The 24722-nt window shown below is 48.6% G+C and overlaps 2 protein-coding genes across 2 annotated transcripts in view; one reads left to right on the forward strand and one right to left on the reverse strand.

The window, feature by feature from the left end:
- On the reverse strand, positions 1-11996 carry LOC118080085 (zinc finger protein 135-like). The gene is made up of 5 exons (XM_060270858.1): positions 11825-11996; positions 8976-10341; positions 6347-6460; positions 3838-4448; positions 1-3496 (listed from the first exon to the last, which is right to left on the reverse strand). The coding sequence occupies exons 2-5, from the start codon at positions 9520-9522 to the stop codon at positions 3476-3478; spliced, it is 1293 nt and encodes a 430-aa protein (XP_060126841.1). The 5' UTR covers positions 9523-10341; positions 11825-11996; the 3' UTR covers positions 1-3475.
- Positions 11246-24722, forward strand: part of LOC118080922 (antigen-presenting glycoprotein CD1d-like) — a 22700-nt gene continuing 9223 nt past the window's right edge. The window contains exons 1-4 of the mRNA XM_035106954.2: positions 11246-11281; positions 11833-12661; positions 20794-21072; positions 24288-24569. Of these exons, the coding sequence (XP_034962845.2) occupies positions 11246-11281; positions 11833-12661; positions 20794-21072; positions 24288-24569 (1426 nt within the window). The remainder of the gene's footprint in view (positions 11282-11832; positions 12662-20793; positions 21073-24287; positions 24570-24722) is intronic.

A 24722-nucleotide genomic window follows, 5' to 3' on the forward strand; every position in this document is an offset into this window, starting at 1 on the left:
TAATTAAAAAGGAGGATTTATTGCAAAAACATACAGATAGCTCCGGACGGCTCCAACAAAGCCTCCGGCATCATTATTCAAGATGACTCTTCTGAAGACTCTTTCCGGCGTCTACAGAAGATATTGAACTTATGACTTTTATGTCTCTTGTTTTGCTTCCTGTCTAGCAGCCCTCCCATTTGCCGACTCCTCGGACTTAGTGGATCAGCCCCACCCTCTTCTTGTTCTGAGAGGCTGTCTCTGAATCTCTTCGCTCCTATTTGTGCTTCCTGCAAACTTTGGCTGTGTTCTAGTCTGCTCTCAGCTACTGTCTTATCAGCCTGCCCGTCAAGGTCAGGAAGGAGGAGGATGAGTAGGAGTTTGGATTTGATATACCGCTTTATCACTACTCGAAGGAATCTCAAAGCGGCTAACATTCTCCTTTCCTTTCCTCCCCCACAACAAGCACTCTGTGAGGTGAGTGGGGCTGAGAGACTTCAGAGAAGTGTGACTAGCCCAAGGTCATCCACCAGCTGCATGTGGAGGAGCACAGGGGCGTAGCAAGGGGGCCAATAGGGGCGGGGCAACCCAGGCTCTACTTGGGTGGGGGGCAGCACCCCCTCACCCCCTCCACCAACGGCGGCCGCTGCTGCTGCGACCGCCATCGTGGAGAGGCCCCGATGTTGCTGGCTGCCATCTGCGCCACTCTGTTGAGTGGCATGTGAAGCAGCCAAGCAAGGCTCCGTTGGCTGCTTCACATGCCACTCAATAGAGTGTGGGCGGAAGGGCGGGGCTGCGCGCGGAGCTTGCTGGGGTTGGGAAGGTCCTTTTCAAGAGCGCAGCCGCCTTGGCTTTTAACGCGGCTGGCTGATCGCTCACCTGCTCGGTGCGCGCTTTGCCTGTCTCTGGGCGAGGGGCGGGCCAGGGAGGGGCGTCAGGGCCATCACTGCAGAGGCAAATTCCATTGTTTTACTAGGTGCTGATGTGTGAATAAATACTAAATCTTCCAACATTCAAGTTACACTGGATGTGCACAAGTTCTAGTGCTATGAGGGAACGGGAGAAAAACTTATATCGACTCATTCTCTCCTTCCTATGCATACTTTTATAGACATCTGTCTTCTTGTCTCTTACTCCTATTTCCCCTAAACTAAAAAGTCCCAAATGCTGTAATCATAGCATTGGAACGGACCTCAAAAGACCCTGTACAGTGGTACCTCAGGTTAAGAACTTAATTCATTCTGGAGGTCCGTTCTTAACCTGAAACTGTTCTTAACCTGAGGTACCACTTTAGCTAATGGGGCCTCCCGCTGCTGCCGCGTGATTTCTGTTCTCATCCTGAAGCAAAGTTTTTAACCCGAGGTACTATTTCTGTGATAGCGGAGTCTGTAACCTGAAGCGTCTGTAATCTGAAGCGTCTGTAACCCAAGATACCACTGTATTTGACCCTGCCATGCCAATAAAGGAAACAGGCGTGGGAAACCTTTGGCCTTCCAGATCCTGATGAATGACAAATCCCTGTGGAGAGAACCAGAGCTCACAGGGTTAATGCTCTGATGAAGTGCGTCCTGACACTGGGGGCAGTCCCATCCGGGACTTATGCTTTGTTCTGTGCGACTATCACTTTAGTTTTTGAGATGAAGGGGAAAAGATGTCGTCTTCTTCCACCCCCCGACCCCTGGACTGATTTCATAGAATCATAGAGTTGGAAGAGACCACAAGGGCCATCCAGTCCAACCCCCTGCCAAGCAGGAAACACCACCAAAGCATTCTTGACATATGCCTGTCAAGCCTCCGCTTAAAGACCTCCAAAGAAGGAGACTCCACCACACTCCTTGGCAGCAAGTTCCACTGCCGAACAGCTCTTACTGTCAGGAAGTTCTTCCTAATGTTTAGGTGGAATCTCCTTTCTTGTAGTTTTGAATCCATTGCTCCGTGTCCGCGATTTATGCGCTTGGCTGTAAATAAAGCTTCTTTAGATTAGAGAAGCTGCGTAGGAGTGCTTTCTATCTACTCTCCTTCGCTTTCGACCCTCCCGCCGTGGCTGTAAATCACTCTGCTGAGTTCCGGAAGCTCCGGACAGCAGAAGCACGCTAAGGAAGTGTGCCGGACCCTTTGTTGCTGTTCTAGGTATGCTGATTGCAGAACTATTATCATATTATGAAGGATTCATCTTCATAATCCCACACTCCCCCAACAAGCACAGCCAATGGCCAGGGGTGGTGGGATTTGCAGTTCAGCAGCATCCAGAGGGCCAAAATTTTCCCCACACACCAACACCTGTGCTGCATCATCCATGATAGGCAACCAACCAGCCTCTCCTTGCAAAACCTCTGAATGAACGAGTGGTGTCTATAATATTGCCAGGTAGTCTAGAAAAAAGTAGGAACGCAAGTCCTTCATCCAGAGGGATCCTGTGCGAAGCCAGGGACCCTCCTTCTAGCATACTGCACAACCACACTTGTGGTTTCCCTCTTATATAAAAAAGGTAAAGGACCCCTGATAGTTAAGTCGCAGACGACTCTGGGGTTGCGGCACTCATCTCACTTTACAGGCCGAGGCAGCCGGCATCTGTCTGCAGTTTTTCTGGGTCATGTGGCCAGCATGACTAAGCCGCTTCTGGTGCAACGGAACACCAAAACCAGAGCAGTGCACGGAAACGCCATTTACCTTCCCGCCAGAGCGGTACCTATTTATCTACTTGCACTTTTTTGGGCGTGGATTCGAACCGCCGACCACCTGATCGGCGAGCTCAAGAGGCTCAGTGGTTTAGACCACAGCGCCATGGACTATTAATGTTATTTATTACCATTCTTGTCCAAAAAGTCTCAGAGCAACTTGACGGTGTAACTTTATAATAGTAGGATTTGGCAACACAGTATTTCCTCACTCTGGGCATTCGTAAGCTTTCTCCCACTGTATGTGAAGCTTTTCTTATCAAAAAGGGTTCCTTCTCCCCCATGGCTTCTCTGACATAAATCAAGGCTCGCACGCTGGAAGAGGGAAGCCCAGCAGAAGGAACAGCAAAGGAGGTCTGACAGAACAGATTCTCTTTCACCGCATACTTTCCGGAAGGTCAGTGAAATGTTCTGATTTTGCCATTCTAGGGATTCTTGGCAGCTTAGCCTTTAAACTTGCATTAAAAAAAAACAACGTTCCTAGAATTTCTGCTTTGGCTGGACTTCTCCAGAACGTGCAATCTTTGAAGCACAATGGTGCACGAGTATCGCTTTAAACCGTTCCAGCAATTTGTGGTTTCTTGGCTGTGTGGCTTCTAAACCGGAACGTGGTTTCGATCAAATCTCCAGCAGGCGATTGACTCCTCCTCTTTCTGCAAGTTGTCTTGATCTGTGAAAAACCTTTGTAGCTTACGTGGTCTCTTGCCTCCACCCCATTTTGCAGGACTTTTGGAACGTGATTCCTTAAATCTCTTCAGCAGCATCCAAGTTTTTATGTGAAAGCACAGGATATTCACTCCAAAGGAAGCTCTCCTTCCTTACACTTGCCACATTGTCACCTGCAAGGCCAAAACGAGAACAACCACAAATGACTTGAGCCTTTGGGGGCTGAGAAAGGACAGCATGGTAGCCGAGTAAAAAAAACCACTTGCTTTTTATAAAACGATATGATTCAGGTTCAAATTCAAAATACGGTAGGTATCATTTTCCATAACGCAGGCATCGGCAACCTCTGGCCCATGGGCCTGATCCGGCCCACGGAGGCCGTTTATCCGGCCCACGAGCCACCCGCTCGGCAAGTCCCCCACGCGCTGCACTAAACCAGCGCAACACGGCGCGGGGACTCGCCGAGCGGCACCAGAAATGGTGCCTGTGCCCACCTTAAGGACTAGAGACTTACTTTTTGTTTAAAGGGAAAGCCAAGGTTCTCGGTGGGCTCCGTCCCATCCCCAATGCTCATCTCTGCGCCCACGTGGAACGAGGGGAGGATGGCAAAGTACACCCGGCCCGGATCGTGGGAGCTCTCCCTGGGATGGAGCCTCTGGTGCCTAATAAAGGTCAACTGGTGGTGAAAGCTTTTGCCGCAGTCGAGACACTTGTAGGGTTTGTCCTCTGAGTGAGTTTTCTGGTGCTTGCTCAGGTCCGAGCGGTCCCGAAAGCCTTTATGGCAGGTGCTGCATTCAAAGGGCTTCTCTCCCGTGTGGATCCGCTCGTGAATGACCAGGTGGGACTCGTACCGGAACCTCTTCCCGCACATGAAGCAGAGGTGCCTCCTCTCCGAGCGGAGGAACCGCTCGCACACAGGAGAGGCGGAACTCCCGTCCTCCGCCGTTTCCCTTCCCCTGGGCGCCGGCCGTTTCCACTGCCCCTTGGAGAAGCCGGGCCTCGCCTTAGAGGCCTCTTTCCTTCGGGGATCAAGTATCTGCAGCCTTCCCAGCAACGTCTGAGAAAGTCTCTCGTGGGAAGACGGGTCCTCTTCCTCATTTCCCGTGGGCACAGCATCGTCGCAGGCTGGAACAGAAGCGCAAGTCACAGGGTCACAAAATAAAGCACGTGAATTGACAGCCGTGATTATTCTCCCCTTGACTTTATACCCTGGGCCTTCCTCCCCAAGGAACCCAGAATGGCATACAGATGCGCAAATTTCTAAAACAGATGAACACATTCTAAACGCAATTACCGTTGGGAACACCTTAAAAGCAGTTAAAAGCGTTCTAATGGCAATTACATTAAAAAAACCACGCCTGCTGCTCTGTATTTCTCTTCCAGGGCTGCAACTCCTAGAGTGCCTTAATTGTCAGTCCGTCCCTCTTGCCAGGGAACTCTGGGAATTGTAATACCCGCGAAGGGAATAGGGAGTCTCCTGACAACTCTCAGAACTAGGGCTGGGAAATATATTGTCGAAAAACGGTTTGAAGTCCATATCGTGATTTTGGTTTCATCATTTTATCACAGATCACATTGTGTGCTAGAGCTGAGCGATGTCTGTCTTTCAACACCGTGATATATCCCCAGCTAAACATTGTGATATACAGTACCAATATATGGAACCTGTAGAAAAAATGGCAACTGACAGAATATGTGCCGCTTGCAGACTTCAAATATAGAATAAGAGAACAAGAACAAGAACAATAATAATTTATTATTTATACCCCGCCCCTCTGGCTGGGTTTCCCCAGCCACTCTGGGCGGCTTCCAACAGAAAAATAAAATATAGTAATCTATTCAGTATTAAGAGCCTCCCTAAACAGGGCTGCCTTCAGATGTCTTCTAAAAGTCTGGTAGTTGTTGTTCTCCTTGACATCAGATGGGAGGGCGTTCCACAGGGCGGGTGCCACTACCAAGAAGGCCCTCTGCCTAGTTCCCTGCAACTTGGCTTCTTGCAACGAGAGAACCGCGCTGGACCTCAGTGTCCGGGCAGAACAATGGAGGTGGAGACGCTCCTTCAGGTATACTGGACCGAGGCCATTTAGGGCTTTAAAGGTCAGCACCAACACTTTGAATTGTGCTCGGAAACAAACTGGGAGCCAATGGAGATCTTTCAAGACCGGTGTTATGGGGTCTCAGCGGCCGCTCCCAGTCACCAGTCTGGCTGACGCATTCTGGATTAGTTGTAGTTTCCGGGTCACCTTCAAAGGTAGCCCTACGTAGAGCGCATTGCAGTAGTCCAAGCGGGAGATAACTAGAGCATGCACCACTCTGGTGAGACAGTCCGCGGGCAGGTAGGGTCTCAGCCTGCGTACCAGATGGAGCTGATAGACAGCTGCCCTGGACACAGAGTTGACCTGCGCCTCCATGGACAGCTGTGAGTCCAAAATGACTCCCAGGCTACACACCTGGTCCTTCAGGGGCACAGTTACCCCATTCAGGACCAGGGAGTCCTCCACACCTGTTCGCCTCCTAAGAGACCTACATTGGCTCCCAGTACGTTTCCGAGCACAATTCAAAGTGTTGGTGCTGACCTTTAAAGCCCTAAACGGCCTCGGTCCGGTATACCTGAAGGAGCGTCTCCACCCCCATCGTTTAGCCCAGACACTGAGATCCAGCACCGAGGGCCTTCTGGCGGTTCCCTCACTGCAAGAAGCAAAGCTACAGGGAACCAGGCAGAGGGCCTTTTTGGTAGTGGCACCCGCCCTGTGGAACGCCCTCCCATCGGAGGTCAAGGAGATAAACAACTACCTGACATTTAGAAAACACCTAAAGATAACCCTGTTTAGGGAAGTTTTTAATCTGTGATATTTTAGTGTATTTTGGTATTTGTTGGAAGCCGCCCAGAGTGGTGGGGGAAACCCAGCCAGATGGGTGGGATATAAATAATAATACAAATAAAATAATAATAATAAAGCCCCAGATTCCTCATCAGATCTTCAGCTAGCAGGGTCTCCTGCTGGCTCTCTTGATTCCCTTACCTCCGCACATGCTTCCAGGACTCTCCCTCTGCTCCTCATCCCGATGATCCGAGGGCAAAGGCGCCACGCCCGGCTCCAGGCCGCAGAGAGTACCGGGATTAGGAATCTGAAATCCTGCACAAAGCGGGAAAAGATAAAAAGATTAAATGACAGGTAGGTAGCCGTGTTGGTCTGGTGTAGTCGAAACAAAATATATAAAAAAAAATTCCTTCCAGTAGCACCTTAGAGACCAACTAAGTTTGTCATTGGTATGAGCTTTCGAAAGCTCATACCAATGACAAACTTAGTTGGTCTCTAAGGTGCTACTGGAAGGAAGGTTAAATGAGCAATTCTTACAGAGTCGCCAGATTTCTGCTAGGCTAGATTTTCCTTTATGCTGCTCCCGGATGGATGACTCCTAGCACCACACAATCATTGCTCCTCTGCTGAAAGCTACAAAATTAAGCGGCAAAGGACATTCTGCACTCTCCGTGACGCTGGAGTCCTCCAGTTAAGTTCACCTTGCTATGTTATGTTCACACTAGTGGACATGAGACAGCTGCTGCAGCAGCTGGAAAAGGGAAAGGCAAGCTTACTCAGTGCACCTGAGTGGCCTTTTTAAAAAGCAAAAACAAAACGCAATCCTAAACCACCACCACCACCAAATATTTATTTTGCGCCGAGTGCTGATTCATTTAGGTATGGCTCCCCATTCAATATTTGGTTTAGGTGTACAGAAACGTTTTTATTAAGAAAATACATGTTGCTAAATGGCCAGTGACCAAAAAGGCTATTTAAAAATAACACAAAATTGCTAATATTGTGTTATAGTGCTATAGCAGGCACCCCCAAACTCGGCCCTCCAGATGTTTTGGGACTACAATTCCCATCATCCCTGACTACTGGTCCTGTTAGCTAGGGGTGATGGGAGTTGTAGTCCCAAAACATCTGGAGGGTCGAGTTTGGGGGTGCCTGTGCTATAGCAGGAATTTAGGAAGCTGCCTTGTATTGAGTCACACCATTGGCCCATCTAGCTTAGTATTGCCTGCACTGACTAGCAGCTGCTCCCCAGTCTGACCTGGAAAGGCCAGAGATTGAACCTGAGACCTTCTGTATGCTCTACCGCAGTGTTTCCCAACCAGTGTGCCTCCAGATATTTTGGGACTACAACTCCCATCATTCCTGACCACTGGTCTTCCTAGCTAGGGATGATCGGAGTTGTAGTCCCAAAACATCTGGAGGCACACTGGTTGGGAAACACTGCTCTACCGCCGAGATACAGGTCTTCATTATTTCATTACATATTATGTAATAAAACTATTATGAGCAACAACATTTACATCTTTTAATCCAGCAGTTCCCAAACTCCCCCCCCCAAGACCACTCAAAAAGTGCTGGTGGTCTTGGTAGACCACTTGGCGATTTTTCTTCCCATCACAGCCATTGTTAGATTTGATTTGATTTTCAATTGGTTTTTCTTTTGTTTATTTTTTTACATACTCTTATTTTACTGTACAGTCCTACCTTAGTTCTCGAATGCCTTGCGAGTCAAACGTATTGGCTCCCAAACGCCGCAAACCCGGAAGTGAGTGTTCCGGTTTGCGAACGTTCTTTGGAACCCGAACGTCCAAAGCGGCTTCCGTGGCTTCCAATTGGCTGCAGGGGATTCCGATTGGCTGCAGGAGCTTCCTGCAGCCAATCGGAAGCCACGCCTTGGTTTCCGAACATTTTGGAAGTCAAACGGATTGACATTTGCATCCCACAAAATTCAGGCTGTAACACAAGGGAAGCACAAGGCAAAAAGAAACAATGAAGGTGCAATGAAAAGCCATTGAGCTTGCACTTCCCGTCCCCATAAGTATTGGGGGTGGAAGAGGCAAGTGTTGGAGGTGAGCGCCTGGCAGGATCAGCTGAGCCACAGGTCTGAGCAGCTCCAACACTCTTCCGACCGCAGAACTGATTTGAGCCCCAACCCAAAAGGCACAGGAAGGGTGAAAAGGCAACACATATACAGTGGTACCTCGGTTTACGAACTTGATCTGTTCCGGAAGTCTGTTCTGAAACTGAAACTGTTCTTAAACCGAGGTGTGCTTTCCCTAATGAGGTCTCCCACCACTGTTGCCCTCCCACTGTTTGGATTCCGTTCTTAGACTGAGGTAAAGTTTGCAAACCGGGACACTACTTCCGGTTTTGTGGAGTTCATAAACCGAATTGTTCGTGGGACTGTTCTTAAACCGAGGTACCACTGTACAGCCATACCTTGGGTTACAGCCGCTTCAGGTTGCGTCTTTTCGGGTTGCGCTCCGCGCCGAACCTGGAAGTACCGGAACGGGTTACTTCCAGGTTTTGGCGCGTGCGCAGAAGCGCTAAATCGCGCTTTGCGTATGCACAGAAGTGCCAAATCGCTCCCCGTGCATAGGCGCAAACACGGGTCGTGAACACTGCGGGTTGCGAACGTGGCTCCTGCACAGATCACGTTTGCAACCCGAGCATCCAATGTACTGGGACTCCCAGTTTATGCATCCTATGCCCATAAGGATCAAAGGCGGCAATGCGCTGAGCATAGCTCACAGCGTGCGCACTTGGCACTCCCTTGGAACAAAGTGGCGCGACCCAGAAACAAACACAGATCAAGACAGAATTTCCTCACTGGTGTGGAGATTCCTGTGTCCGATAAGCTGAAAGCTGTGGCAAAACCCTTCTCCGCAGTCAGGACACATATAGTTTTCTTCCGTTGCGCGGACCGGTAGGTGCACGACGAGATGCGAGCTCTCTTGGGTGTTTTTCGCACAGTCAGGGCATTTATGGGATTCCCCCGCCGCGGGGGACGTCTGGCTGGCAACTGAGACTAAAGTGCCGCTAATGATTTTCCCGCATTCCAGGCAATTCCTGCGGGATTTCGCTTTCTCTTCCTCGTGGGCCCTCACGTGCTTCACGAGACCCGTCCGGTACCGAAAGCATTTCGCACACTGCTTGCACTGAAAGGGCGTTTCCCCTGTGTGGATTCTCCGGTGTGTATTAACATCCGTGCTCTGCCGGAAGCTTTTCCCACACTCCGGGCATTTGTAAGGCTTCTCGCCTGTGTGGAGCCTTTTATGTCGGACAAGGTGAGAGTTCCGTTTAAAATTCCTCCCGCATTCCGGGCACGGGTATTCCTTCTTTATACCCGATGTTCTTGGCTGTGGCGGTGCTTCCATGAAAAACCTTCTGCCCCAGAAGGAAGAGTCCTTATTTTTATCTCCTAGTAACCGTCTCCAGCTTTTCCTAAACAATTGGGAAGTGGGGATAATACCAGATTTAGGTTTGATGAGGCCCTAAGCTACTGAAGGTAATGGGGCCCTTTATATGTCCAGCTATCCTTTGTCAACAACAAATTGTCGCTGTTTTTAGTGTGGGATATATGCTATATGGTAATTTATGGACCTAATAGGTATCTAAAGCCATTTGCACATAACAAAATATGTATTTTATCAAAGTAATTGTTGAACTGAAATACATTTAAGAAGTATAGTGAATGGGGGGGGGGGCGCCAAGAGAGTGGGGCCCTAAGCTATAGCTTGTTTAGCTTATACATAAATCTGGCACTGCTCCAGCTGCAAAACAGTCAAAAATCGCCGCAAGAATTCCGAGGAAAACCTCACGATATGAAACGTCGATACCTCCAAACTCGAGTGGAAAGCCACCCGAGGTGAGGTGGAAGTTTGTCGGTCCATTTTGAGATAACAGGTCTCTTCATCGGTGGGATGAAATTTTGATGGACAGGTCAAGTTTACAGGCCGCAGTACATGCATTTGCTGACACAAAGGATGACTTGGTTCATAGATCTGTAGAGCTGTAAGGGACCCCAAAGGTCAAGCATCCACCAAAGTGGCGTCCGGCCCACGAAAACCGCTACCACAATGAGTTTGCTATCCTTTAAGGTGCCACAGGAGGGTTTGCTGCCATTGCTTTGGTCCAAGAAGAAAGCCACATACTTTTCTCAATACTCACAAAAGTGTTTTCATGGGTTCTCATGGCTAGGAAAAACAAAACAAAACAACAACAAAGAGAGATATGGTCATTCTTGTATCTGAGGTTTTAAATCTACCAGTTTTATACATTTATATAATAATAATAATAATAATAATAATAATAATAATAATAATAATAAAGCTGATTGTAATAATAATAAGCTGGTTGCAATTGTTGTTGTTGTTACAATCAGCTTAGTATTTTAAAAGAATATCTAAGCAGCGTACAATAGAAGGTATATCAGAAGAAGTGTGCATGCACACGAAAGCTCATACCAATGACAAACTTAGTTGGTCTCTAAGGTGCTACTGGAAGGAATTTTTTTATGTTGTTACAATATAAAAGTTATCAATATACAGACATGTCCTTATTGCTGTGGATTTTTGCTCAGCCCATCACACTGAACTGGGGAAGGGCCAAATCCCAGCTCACCTTAGCTTCACATGCAAAAGTGAAGTGCTTCACATCCAGGTAGGGCTTGGAATGGCCACAGCTCTCACACATCTGATTTGAAGCAACCCACAGTTTGGGGACTGCAGGCTTGCTGTCTGGAGCAGATCATCCTATAGCAGGCATCCTCAAACTCGGCCCTCCAGCTGTTTTCGGACTACAACTCCCATCATCCCTAGCTAACAGGACCAGTGGTGGTGGGGTGATGGGAATTGTAGTCCCAAAACAGCCGGAGGGCCGAGTTTGGGGGTGCCTGTCCTATAGCTTCCTTCACGAGGTCCTCCAGAGAAGGCAGAAGATCCTCCACAGACCTGCCTGTGGCCCAGTCAGTGGTGGGCAACCTGCGGCTCCCCAGATATCGCTGGACCCCCATGTCCTCTCAGCCCCAGGCAGCATGGCCAGCCAGCGGTCAGAGACGATGGGAGCAGGATCCGGAAGGTCGCAAGCTCCTCACTCGCGATGCAAGTGCAGAGTCTCTCCAGGAACAACAGGAAGGTAAAATAAGTAAATAAAGTTCTACTGTCCGTTGCTTGTCACCCATCCTCGCTGTTGCAGCAGGCGCAAACTAGCAGACACCCCATGGCCTCAAGCAACCCCAGGACACATGGGCGTAGCCAGGATTGTTGTTGTGGGGGGCAATACTTTTGTTTGGGGCAGCAGGACCGACGTGATTGGTCAGTTAAGTATTTCTATTGTTTTACTTGATGGGGGGGGCATGCCAGGACAAACTTCATCACTCCAAAAGACAGTGCTCGTGCGGGCTCACATTCCCCCCCCCCGTGAGTGTAGCTTCTTGGTTGGCGCGGATGTGCCGTCCCCAGTGACAGGCACCATATTTGGAGGGGAGGTGATAAGGGAGGAGGAGAGACCACTAGGCACCACCACCACCTTCTCCTCCCAGGGCAGCAGCAATAACCGCCTGTACAGGCCTCTCCGGCCCCACCCAGGACCTCCCCGGCGACAGTGGTGCGTAAAGGGGACTTTGCGCTTGGGATCAAGTTTGCCACCAGGAATCCCTCCCCCCTTTCCCCTGCTCACCCGGTCAGGCGCTCGGAGGGGTGGCGCGGGCAGGGCTTAAAAATCTTCCGCCACCCGCGGGATCGATCCAAGCCGGAGAGCGTGTGGGGAGAGCCGCAGTCTCCACTCGGGTCGGGCTCTCCGCCGCGCGCGCACACAGCCACACAGGAAGCGAGGCTCAAGGTCTCTCGCCAGCGCTCGTCGACCACGTGGGGGCGGCGAGGGGAGGGCCGAACCGGGGCGGCCATTGTCTGGGACGGGACGAGGCGCCGCCCCTTCCAGGCGGGCGAGGACGGAGCGGAGCGCAGAGAAGAGGGGTGGCGCCTTCGCCTTCGCCTCTGCCGCGTCCTGAGACGGCCTCCCCTAGTGGCTGCAGCGGGCGAGCGAGCGAGCGCAGGAGCCCAGGAAAGCCGCGGAAGGAGGGATCGCGGCTGCAGCTGCTCCTCCTGCAGCTGGTGCCGCCGCCGCCGCCGCCGCCGCCGCCGCCGCCGCTCGGACTGCTTTCTCCACCCCTGGGTGGCGGCACCCATCGGGAAATGAGGCGGGTGCAAGGATGCGCGGACGGAACCGGCGTGGAAAAGTCGCCGGGGGACAACCGCTTTGCATGCCGAAATTCGAATCCGGCGCGGGGAGGGCGAGACCGTGTCCTGAAGTTCCGCTGTCACTCCGTGTGTTCTTCCTTGCGGAATGGGAATCTCTCCTGCGGGAAGAGTGAAACCGAGCTACTTTCGCTTTCCGCGCGTGCCCCTGCTTCCAGCATGCGCGTGAGAAGGGGCCAGAAGCGACCCTTGCTATCTCCAGCCTGGGTGTTGCTGCTGTTTCGCTTCCTCGCCTTGTCGCCCTGCAGAGCCAGCCCAGGTATGTGAACTTCCTTTTTCAATGAAATTTGGGTGGTAGTTGCCTGGAAAAAGGAGTGCTTGGCATAGTACGCGAGCCTGTAGATTAAACCGAACCAAAAGTTTTTGTTTTTTTAAATCGCATTGCACTCCTTAATTGTATTTGTGGAATGCTCTACCCAGAGAGGCTCTAAGCGAAAACTTCCCTCTTCAACTTTTTATGTGTGTTTGTAGGAGGTTTAGTCGAAACAAAATAAAAAAATTCCTTCCAGTAGCACCTTAGAGACCAACTAAGTTTGTCATTGGTATGAGCTTTCGTGTGCATGCACACTTCTTCAGATACACTGAAACAGAAGTCACCAGACCCTTATATACAGGTATCTGAAGAAGTGTGCCTGCACATGAAATCTCATACCAATGACAAACTTAGTTGGTGTCTATTCTCTAAGGTGCTACTAGAAGGAATTTTTTTATTTTGTTTCGACTACGGCAGGCCAACACGGCTACCTACTTGTAACTAGGAAGTTTAGGTTTTTGTTTTGTTTTGTTCTTGCTTTTGTGCAGTGCCGGATTTACGTATAAGCTAAACAAGCTATAGCTTAGGGCCCCACTCTCTTGGGGGCCCCAAAAAAATTTAAAGGGGAAAAAACCCTGGATGTACATTTCCAAAATATAAGATAATAACAAATGAAATGAAACCTACATACAGCAACAGTGTTTTGTGTTGTGTAGGCTCCTGTGATGTAAGTCATGGGCCCCAACTGCTAGCCTGGTCCCTAAAATATCACTGGTTTGCTCTTTTCTATAAAGTGTGCCTACATTCTGCATGGACTGGTTGCATGGCAAAGGACAGCTGGACATATAAAGGACACCATTACCTTCAATAGCTTAGGGCAGGCATCCCCAAACTTCAGCCCTCCAGATGTTTTGGACTACAATTCCCATCTTTCCCGACCACTGGTCCTGTTAGCTAGGGATCATGGGTGTTGTAGGCCAAAACATCTGGAGGGCTGCAGTTTGTGGATGCCTGGCTTAGGGCCTCATCAAACCTAAATCTGGTCCTGCTTCTGTTATGTATTTTGTGATTTCATCTTGTGTTTTTATGTTGCGAACCACCCTGAGATCTACGGGATACAAACTTGAGAAATAATAAAATAATAAATAATTGGCTTGCTAATGCCAGGATGCCAAGGTAAAATCAAATCCGTTTTGTGAATTACGGTTGTTAAAGTGCTGAATTATCACTGTGTCTGTACTTTGCAGCGTTTCATTCACCTCACTTTTTGAAACCCTGATTTGGGAGCAGTTTAGTTTGGAAGGAGAAGCACTGGAGGTTTCAAGGGTCTTGATGTTTGCCTTCTTTGGGGATTCACAAGTGGACCCTAATGAATACAAAACGAGACTCTGGATGCAGATTCTCAAAATGAGTAGGACTGTTTTTCCAATAGGGCCACCTCCTGTGGCAGATACTAGGGTGGCAGCAGTGGCATGTAGGATTTATGAGTTGAAATGTCTCATAAATCATGAAGATTACCAGTCTGGCAACACTTCCCTTTCTTGCTGCGTGACCTGGCCTTCAGCAACTCCCGGTAATTTAGCACAGTATCTGATCCCAGGGGCAACAGGATAATAAATCACAGCAAATAAATCTAGAAGCAAACAAGATGAATTTTAACAAGGAGAAATGTAAAGTACTACACTTGGGCAAAAAATAAAAATAATGAAAGGCACAAATACAGGATGGGAGACACCTGGCTTGAGAGCAGTACATGTGAAAAGGATCTAGGAGTCCTGGTAGACCACAAACTTGACATGAGTCAACAGTGTGATGAAGGAGCTAAAAAAGCCAATGCAATTCTCGGCTGCATCAATAGGAGTATAGCATCTAGATCAAGGGAAGTAATAGTACCACTGTATTCTGCTCTGGTCAGACCTCACCTGGAGTACCGTGTCCAGTTCTGGGCACCACAGTTCAAGAAGGATACTGACAAGCTGGAACGTGTCCAGAGGAGGGCAGCCAAAATGGTTAAAGGCCTGGAAACGATGCCTTATGAGGAACGGCTTAGGGAGCTGGGTATGTTTAGCCTGGAGAAGAGAAGGTTAAGGGGTGATATGATAGCCATGTTCAAATATATAAAAGGATGTCATATAGAGGAGGGAGAAAGGTTGTTTTCTGCTGCTCCAGAGAAGTGGACACGGAGCAATGGATTCAAACTACAAGAAAGAAGATTCCACCTAAACATTAGGAAGAACTTCCTGACAGTAAGAGCTGTTCGACAGTGGAATTTGCTGCCAAGGAGTGTGGTGGAGTCTCCTTCTTTGGAGGTCTTTAAGCAGAGGCTTGACAGGCATCTGTCAAGAATGCTTTGATGGTGTTTCCTGCTTGGCAGGGGGTTGGACTGGATGGCCCTTGTGGTCTCTTCCAACTCTGATTCTAAGCACATGGCAGACCCACAGCTGGCCGAGGCTGGTTCATTCGGGCAAATGGGGCAATGCCCCCACCAACCTCAGCCAGCCAATCAGCCACCTCCTGCATTGGGGTCAGCAGGACCGTCTTTAGCAAATGCGGCGCCGGGGTGCAAATATCCACCCAGCGCCCCCAAATTACCACGGATAGTGTTAGGGTAGCCGTAGCTGCGCAGTGCCAGCCATCTGGGGGGGGGTTTTTGCAACCCTCCCCCATGCCGCTGCAGGAGAGCGATCCCTGCAGAGGCTTGGGAGGCAAGCTGCACAAGTTGGCGGGGCACAGCTGGCCTGCGTGCAGGGAAAGGGGAGGCCGCCGGCAAAGCCGTGCAGCTCCCCCACTTGCTGGAGCACCCCTGAGAGGCCGGCGCCCTGGCGCAACGCAATACTAAGCCCTATGGGAAAGACGGCTCTGGGGGTCAGCTTCCTCCTCCGTAGCTGCAATGCCTTCATGGAACATCAAAGGAGGATGTGGGCAAAACTGAAACTAGCTGGTTTCACTTGTCATTGGATTTCCCCCTAACCATAGAACAGGGGTCAGAAAACTTTTTCAGCAGGGGGCCGGTCCACTGTCCCTCAGACCTTGTCGGGAGCCGGACTATATTTTGGGGAAACAAATGAACGAATTCCTATGCCCCACAAATAACCCAGAGATGCATTTTAAATAAAAGCTCACATTCTTCTCATCTAAAAACACCAGGCAGGAACCACAAATAACCCAGAGGTGCATTTTAAATGAAAAGGACACATTCTACTCATGTAAAAACACGCTGATTCCCGGACTGCCTGCGTTTCTGTGTGCTGCTCTGCTTCGCCAGAAGCAGCTTTGTCATGCTGGAAGCTGGAAGCGGCACGCCGGCTCCCTCGGCCAATAACGCGAGATGAGCGTGGCAACCCCAGAGTCGGTCATGACTGGACCTAATGGTCAGGGGTCCCTTTACCTTTACCGTACCTCACTTTAACACTTGTTTACAACAAATGACATTTGCTGTTTCTCCACTCATTCACTCAGGAGCAGGAAGCCTTTTGGAGTTCTTCAGAATCTCTTTTTCTTCTATCTAACAACCCTGAACAAGTTAGTATTATAAACCCCAAACTTTGTTCCACAAGGAAATGATTATAGTCTTTTTAAGGTTCCACCATACTGTCAGTCTTTTGAAAAGCAGCATTCTCATTGCTGGGTCGAGTTGACAACTTTTAAAGCATATCCTGCAGCTGCCTATCTAACAGCAGTTTCATGCGGTTAGCAGGTGCTAAACGTTTTGCTCCATGCCAGGGAGATGTTTCACTTGGTGACATCTGTAGAGAATAGATATTTTGGCACCACAGACCACTGTTCAATGGAAAGGAATGGGCTGGTCTCTCTATCTATGTCAACTCCGCAAAGGGAGACAGGATAAGCACAATTATTCCATCTACAGAGGGGTTATAGGTGGGGTTCCATCTCAACTCCTGCACTTCTGCAAGTTGCATTAAAACAAAACCGTTACTGTGGTTAATGTGGCAATAAATGGTGGCTGGTACCAAAAGCAGGTGTGGTAGTTCACACGGTTTGCAGATAAACAAGTTCTAAATAAACTTCACATAGTACATCTCTTTAACACATGGATGCAATAATTTTAAACTGTAACAAAATACGGTCTCTAGCTGATAGCCAATGTGCAATAATAGCCAGATTACCTATCACCTGTTTGCTAACAGTCTGGAGCTCTTCCCTCCATACTCGTAAAAGCATTGTTTAGAGTATAGAATGTTGATCATTGTTTTGTTCATTTCTAGGGAGTATAGTTCTCTCCCCCCCCCTTTTTTTGTTCTATAAGTTTAAGGAGTTTATTTAGATCCTGTTTGTTTGTAGCGTGATGAGAGGGCCATGATGTCTTGTTCTATTTTGCTAACTTTTGAGGAAGTTTGTTTTTTAAGGGATGGTTTCTCTTTTACGCACGCCCCTCTAGTTACCGCTTTCAATACGTCCCATAGGAGGGGGGTTGTTATATTGTCTATTTTCCCTGAAGTAGTTTTGGAGAGTTTTTGTGAAACTCTCTCTAATTTGTTTATTTGTGGTTAGGATGGGACAGAAGGAGCATGATGGGGTGGTTTGTGTTCCCTTTCCTATTTTAAGGGTAACTTCTACTGGGGCGTGTTCTGTGATTTTAATGTTACCTTTCTTGCTTTTAAAACATTTCCGTGCACACACGCAGTGCATTATCTCATAGGAGCAAATATATTCGTGTCCATAGCCTCGCAAACAAACAAAAGCTGCAATTCTGCATTTACCTGGTGGAACGGAGAGAACCAGGAAGGGCAGGGAAGGATGTACTGGGCCGTGTGTGTGACACTCTGTATGGCAAAGGGGGCATTGATTCCAGCAAGTTAGAAATCCTCAAAGTGGCAGGTTTGCCCATTTGAATTGTTTTGGGTGGTGATACTGGGGACGTGGGTGACACTGTGGGTTAAACCACAGAGCCGAGGGCTTGCTGATCAGAAGGTCGGCGGTTTGAATCCCCGCGATGGGGTGAGCTCCCGTTGCTCGGTCCCAGCTCCTGCCAACCTAGCAATTCGAAAGCATGTCAAAGTGCAAGTAGATAAATAGGTATCGCTCCGGCGGGAAGGTAAATGGCATTTCCGTGCACTGCACTGCTTCACCAGAAGCGGCTTTGTCATGCTGGCCACATGACCCAGAAGCTATACGCCGGCTCCCTCGGCCAATAATGCAAGGTGAGCGCTGCAACCCCAGAGTCGGTCACGACTGGACCTAATGGTCAGGGGTACCTTTACCTTTACTGGGCCCCAAGAGTTATTTAGTACTTGGCTTGTCCTGCTGTGCTTCTGTTCAAAATGCTCAGTGAGATCTTGAGAAGAGGAATGATATCAAGGAAGCTTCCAAAAGAGGAAATGTTCCAAGTCGTGGGTGACACAAACTGGCTGCCTATGTTTTCCAGTCATGACAAAGAGGCAAAATTTCTAGATACCCTAAACCACGAGTGTCAAACTCAAGGCCCGGGGGCCAAATCCGGCCCGCCAGACCTCGTCATGTGGCCCGCCGAGCGCCCCAGCCAGCGGGAACCAGCAGCGGGACCTTGCTGCTGAAGCGCCGCGCCGACAAAGCACCGACAAACAGCTGGGGCCTGGGGGAGGTAGAAAGGCGGCCGGAGCAGCGCTGCGTGGAGCGCCGAGCCACAGCAGGAGAAGGAGGAGGCAGCTTGCCGGGTCAGCGCCCAGCAGCGACGCACGAAGAGTCCCGAGCCTCTGCGACGCAGCAGTGAATCCTCCTCCTCCTGCCATGGCTCGGCGCCTGGAAACAGCTGCTACTGCTGCTGCTGAATCACAGACAAAGCACCCAGCAGCGCCGTGTGGAGGAGGAGGAGGATTCAAAGTGCTACAGAGCACTGCTGCGTCCCAGAGGCTCGGCACTCTCCACACAGTGCTGCCGGGCACCGACCCGACAAGCCACCTCCTCCTCCTCTTGCCTCACCTCCTCCTCCTCCTGCCGCGGCTCAGCCTCATGAATGTGAGCTCAGCAGCGGCTCAGCCTCATGAACGTGCAACTCTGAGGCTTTACGCACGTCTGCTAAAACGGACACCCGCTGCCTCACGCTGCACGGGAAATGCTTTTTGCCCCTGGGTCCCTTCGCGCTCTTTTCTGGCGCTGAATCAAGGCGACGACCCCCCCCCTTCCCTTTCTTTCTTCCTATCTCTCGTTCTTATTCTTTCTTTCCCTCTCCTTCCTTCCTTCTTTATCTCTCTTCTCTCCGTCTTTCTTTTTCTTTCCTTCCTTATTCCCTTCCTTCTTTCCTACTCTTCTTTCTCTCCCCTTTTTCCTTCCTCCCTCCCTCCCGCTCCCTCTTTTCTTTCTTTCTTTCTTACTTCCTTTCTTCCTTCCGTCCTTCCTATATTTCTTCCTCTCCCTCATTCTTATTCTTTCTTTCCCTCTCTACTTCCTTCCTTCTTTCTCCCTTTCCGTCTTCTCTCCCTCTTTCTTTTTCTTTCCTTCTTTATTCCCTTCATTCTTTCCTACTCTTCTTTCTCTCCCCTCTTTCCTTCCTTCCCCTCTCCCTCCCACTCCCTCTTTTCTTCCTTCCTTCCTTCCTTCCTTCCTTCCTTCCTTCCTTCCTTTCGTCCTTCCCATCTTTCTTCCTCTCCCTCATTCTTATTCTTTCTTTCCCTCTCTACTTCCTTCTTTCTCCCTTTCCATCTTCTCTCCCTCTTTCTTTTTCTTTCCTTCTTTATTCCCTTCCTTATTTCCTACTCTTCTTTCTCTCCCCTCTTTCCTTCCTTCCTCTCTCCCTCCCCTCCCTCTCCCTCTCCTCAGAAACATAGGATGCTGTTTTATACTTCTGGCCCTTAAACCCTGGAACCAGGAGAGCAGCTCCAGTGAGTCAACCTCAGCCAGTCCCTTTGGTGAAGGGTGGTGGCTCACTGGCAGAACATCTGTCCTGCATGCAGAAGGACCCCAGCATCTCCAGGTACCAGTAGCTCTGCAAAGCTCCTGCATGAAACCCTAGCGAGCCTCCACCACCCAGTGCAGTTACCAAAAATCATTTTTCAATAAATTGTACAATAATTGTACATTTGAATATCTACTTGCCATTATTCTGACTATGTTTCTGCTTTCAGAGCTAGTTATTACTTACATTATTACAAAAAAACAGTAATAATTGAATGCAGTGACAATAATTTATGATAATAAAGAGTGGACACATAGTCCTACAGATGCAACCAGCCCTTTGAGGGTGACCAAACAGCTGATGCGGCCCCCGATGAATTTGAGTTTGACACCCCTGCCCTAAACAACTGTGCCCTAGAATGGTTGGAAAGGGTGGCGACCCTGGAGTTAGTCTTCAGTGGCATCCAGGGCCGGGTGCAAGATGTAAGTGTTGTTGAGCCAGTTGGGAAAAGTTGCCGTAGTGTTATTAAATTAAATATACAGTACATGTCAATAGCCACTTGCCAAGAACACAGTCACATTTGATTTAAAAAACAGGAAACGTCGCCAGAATGATGTGGGTCCAGTTTAGCTTCCTTCTTACCAGTCAGGAAGGTTAAATCACTCTGAAATGCTTGGGTATTTTTTGTTTTTAAACCCAGTATTAGAAGCTCAGGAGCCACCAAATTTTAATTATATTACAATAAAAGAAGCAATAAAAGACAGTTAAAAAACAATATGAAAATTTTTACGTGGACATGTGTTGGACCACCTGAACGAAGCATCATCTAGTCCAGGCACATCCAACTCCCAAGAGACTCTGATCTACTCCCACTATAAAAAAAAAAACTTGCAGTGATCTACCCAAGATGGCAGCCAACTGGGCAGTGATCTACCCAAGATGGCAGCTAACTACCCAGAGTTGTTGAGCTTTTTTGGGGGTGGGGAGAGACCAGGGTGGTTGAGCTTTTTGGAGGTAGAGAGGCCACAATTTTTTCAATTTCTTGGGGGGGGGGGAGAGTGAACACTTTCTGTCATCCCGCGATCTACCTGCAACACGCTGGTGATCTACCTAGGACAGCCCGGTGATTTACCAGTAGATAGCGATCTACCTGTTGGACACTCCTGAATTCTAGTCCAACCCCCTTCAATGCAGGAATATCCAGCTGTCCCATATGGGGATCGAACCTGCGACCTTGGTGTCATCAGCACCATGCTCTAACCAACTAAGCCATCCAGGCTTTATTTATCTACTCTTCTTCCACCAGCCTCCCTTCCTCTCCCGGAAACACTCCATGCCCTCCGCCTGCTTCAGACGGTGGTGTTCCACAATGCCAGTGACACTGACATCGAGGGCGCATGCTTTCTGGGAGACGTGGCGGTAGTTTCGTTGGACACTCGCACCTGGGAGTTCAAGTTCCTCCAGCCTTGGAGTGTAAGCGGCCTCACGCCTCAAGAGTGGGACCTTCTGCTGAAGATTATCAAAGGCTACTTCCTAGGCTTCGTACATACCATCAACAAAATGGTCGCGTTTCTCAAAGGCAGCTGTAAGTATCACCACTGGTTCTGTTCTTCTAGGAGTGCTAGAAGATATCATCTAAATGGCCTGGGCCCCTCAACCTCTACTGGGCTTTGTGTGACAGGAGATGCCTCTGTTATCTGATTCCCCCTCCCCAACCCCAAATTCTCAGGTTTTGTCCTGCTCTTTCCGTGTATAGAGTTGCATTGCGGGTATGTCTAGGTCAGGGACTGGGCAGAGGAGGAATGGTGAAGACTGCTTCCCCAGCCTGACCCTTCCAGAGAGAAGACGACAGTTCAGAATTACAACAGGGGTTTGAAGGAGATCACAGCTCAGAGGCCGATGAGGGGGAAAGTGAGAATAAAGGGAGAGGAGGAGGAAGAAGAAGCGCCGGGGGGGGGGGGGGAAGACAGCTGACGGACACAGTGTCTTTAGAAAGCATTCCAGACCCTCCCTCTCCCAGAACCGGGAGAACCTTGAAAGTAGGAGAGCAAAGAGCTCAAAGGCAGAGGGCACTTCTCAGCACCCATAGCGATGACTCGCTCGGGACAATGCCATTACCCCAAGAGGCTGCATTCCCAATCCTCTCTCTGTGAATATTGAATAAAAAAGCAGTTGGTAAGGACTTTTCCTTGTCTTATCTGTTCCTGGCAACCTGCCGTTGGTTCCTCTGCCGCCTGACAGTCTATCATGGGCTCCTGGTCTGTTGCAGGCTTTGCAACCCGGTGCCCTCAGGGCGCTTTGGACTACAACTCCTATCAGCCTCAGGAACACAGATTTGTTTAATTAATTTTAAAAAAGCAACCATCCAAGTTGGTGGTCATCATCCATAATTGAATAATGCACTATGTGGAACTCATGGTAATTGAAGGGGTAGAGAGGGCAACGAGCTTGTAGGGTGGCCCTAATCCCTGCAAATGTGGGGGTTAAATTCATGGGAGTTGGGAGTGCAATGACATCAAGAGAGCCGAGAGTTCCTTTAAATAAATTTTTTTTATTGGTTTTCCATAAGACAAAAACATACAAAAATCAGAAAAAGGGAAAAAAGCAAAAAGAGAAAAAAAGAGGGGGGGACATCTTATTTATATCATTTATCATAACAATATCATTTTGGGCTTCCCCGACTCCCCCCACTCTGTGTCACTTATAATAACCATATAAGCAATGTTCACAATTACTATCTTAAACCTTATTATAACTTACACTTAATTATTCTATTTTGCTTTACACCTTACAATTTTATCCTTTTTATTACTCCACTATCCAGATCTAATCTTTTCCACTTTCCCATTATTTTATCTTATATTTCTTCCCTTAGCTTAATATTTTTTACCAGAAATGTAACTATAATTCAAATCTTAAAATTCTGCTCTCCTTTCTTAACTATCGGTATTTAAATTCATCCCCCCCCCCTTTTGCCGGAGCCAAATTTCCCAGACATTTCAGCGAATTCCTAATGTCAAACCAGTTTCAGAGCGTTTGAATCCATCCATTACAGTATCCCTTTATAAATCACCCCATTCCCACCCTTTCCCACCAAGCCCACCAAATTTGTTTCCATATCTTCTGTCGTCTCTTCAATACTACGGCTGTTGCCCAACCCACTTCCACTGCCTTTGTATTGTTCTTTAATTCTATGGATCGAAACCAGTCCTTTGCATTATCAAGTTCCAGACCGACTTCATTCCCCCCCCTTTTCTACCCAGTTCCCAGTACAGACCCTGGACTCCCTCTCTCCCGAGGAGTCCAGCAGTATACACTGTTTCTTTTTTGAGGCCTCCTTGTATTCAACCAAAGTCCTGTTCCACATCTCTCACTTGTGGAACATTGTATCCTTCATCTTTTTCCTCTTCTTCCAATGTTTGTATTTGCACATCTTGCATTTCTTCTTTGTTCCTTGGGGTCATTTCTTTCTCATGTCCATTTTCTGCACCAAGACAGTCGCTCCTTTCTCTCCACAATTCACTGGTCTCTCTCGGCTGCTTGTTATTCTCATCCAATTCCTGTTTAATCTCCAAGAGTACCACAAAAATCCTTTGCCAAGCCAAGTCTTGTGATTGTGTTGTTGTGGCTACAGCCATCTTGGGTGTCTCAAATTTCATATGAGTCCAGCAGATTGTACGGCCGGAAATGGCAGGGATCAAATTCCGTCTTCTCTAACGCCATTTTTAAGTCCAAACTGGGAATCTTTTTTCTTTAGAAACATTTTCCCCAAATGATTTCTAGAGTCTTAATCAATGCTTTCAATACTTTTAAACAAATTCTTTATTATCGCTATATTCTAAACATCATTCACTGACCCATCCGGGAACCTGGGTCCAGCTTCCAGAGGGACTTTCTTTTAAAAATACCATAATTTTGCAGGATCTTCCACTCAGACCTCTCCCCTGTGCCTGCTACAGAGGAGGGTTTTTAAGTCCACTTTCTAGTAAATTCAAAGTGTCCCACTTTATCAGCTTAGGGTTAGCTCATTGCTTCACAGTCTCTCAAAAGGGGGCAATCGACTTCCTTTTTAAATCACTCCCTGTAGCCAATTCTTGATTTTATTTTATTTTTAATTTTTTCCAAATACAGCTTTTGGCTGACAGGTTCCATTTTAAAGTCCTTACTTGGGAAAAGGATTCGTAGCTTCACTTCGCGAGGGTGACTATTTCTCTCAAAATGGCCCCCACGACTACCACTCAAACTCTCTCCGGGGCTCTAAGGCTTACCGGGGAGTTGAGGAGTCGCAGAATCGGGGCGCCGCTGAGCCCTTTGTCCCCAGGACGCACAACCGGGGGCTCTTTTGGGGAGTAGCGTCGCTATTGCGCCTTCTCCCCCCTCACAGAGCCGGGTTGCCTCGGAGCTCGAAGGAAACCCCACTGATTAAGCGCTGGCGGTGGCCGGAAGTGAGAGCTGAGAGTTCCCACCACCCCTGCCTTAGAGTGTACATCTTTAGCAAAAGCTCCCACCAGACCTAGTATATCCATCTTCTGGGAGCAGGAAATATTTGCGGTGGAAAGCCCCCAGATGCTAAGCCGGAAGATCTTTCTGCTGAACGTAACCTATCAGAATGCGCTGCAAGGTTTTGTTCATTTTACTTCATAATATTTATATACCATTTGATTGGGGGGTGGGGGGGGGAGAACCCTCGAACAATAAAATAAAATTTTAAAAAGCTGCAGAGAAAGGCCCTGTTTCTTTACCTTCTAAAGACTCCCGTTCCATTTCTTTTATACCCCAATAACTCATTTCAACACCCAGATCCTTTCGTTGTGCAGTCCTTGATCTTTTGTGAGTCCACGTCCAACGGGACGACGAGGGGCTTCTACAACGCTGCCGTAGAAGGGGAATCCATGGTCACCTTCAGCGCAGATAACGGCAGCTGGGTTGCCCTGAAGGAAGATGCGGCGGCTTCCTATGCTCAACAGGTCCTGAACAATGACAAGGGCACAGTTGCAACTCTACAGCTCCTTCTGCTGGGCCAGTGCATCAGAGCTCACAACACCTTCCTTGAGACCGGAAAGGAGGCCGTGGAGAGGCAGGGTGAGACCGGAAACGAGCAATTTATTTACTTCCTTTTTTTCCCTTTACTCCAAGGAACAAAGGGTAGCACGTGTTCTTCCTCCTGAGATAAATAAGGAAAAACCCGCGGGCGCTACTCTTTCAAATTGCACAGACTGGAAGCTTCCCACTCTT

Source organism: Zootoca vivipara, chromosome 2 (genome assembly GCF_963506605.1).
Source record: "Zootoca vivipara chromosome 2, rZooViv1.1, whole genome shotgun sequence".
Classification (NCBI taxonomy): Eukaryota; Metazoa; Chordata; class Lepidosauria; order Squamata; family Lacertidae; genus Zootoca; species Zootoca vivipara.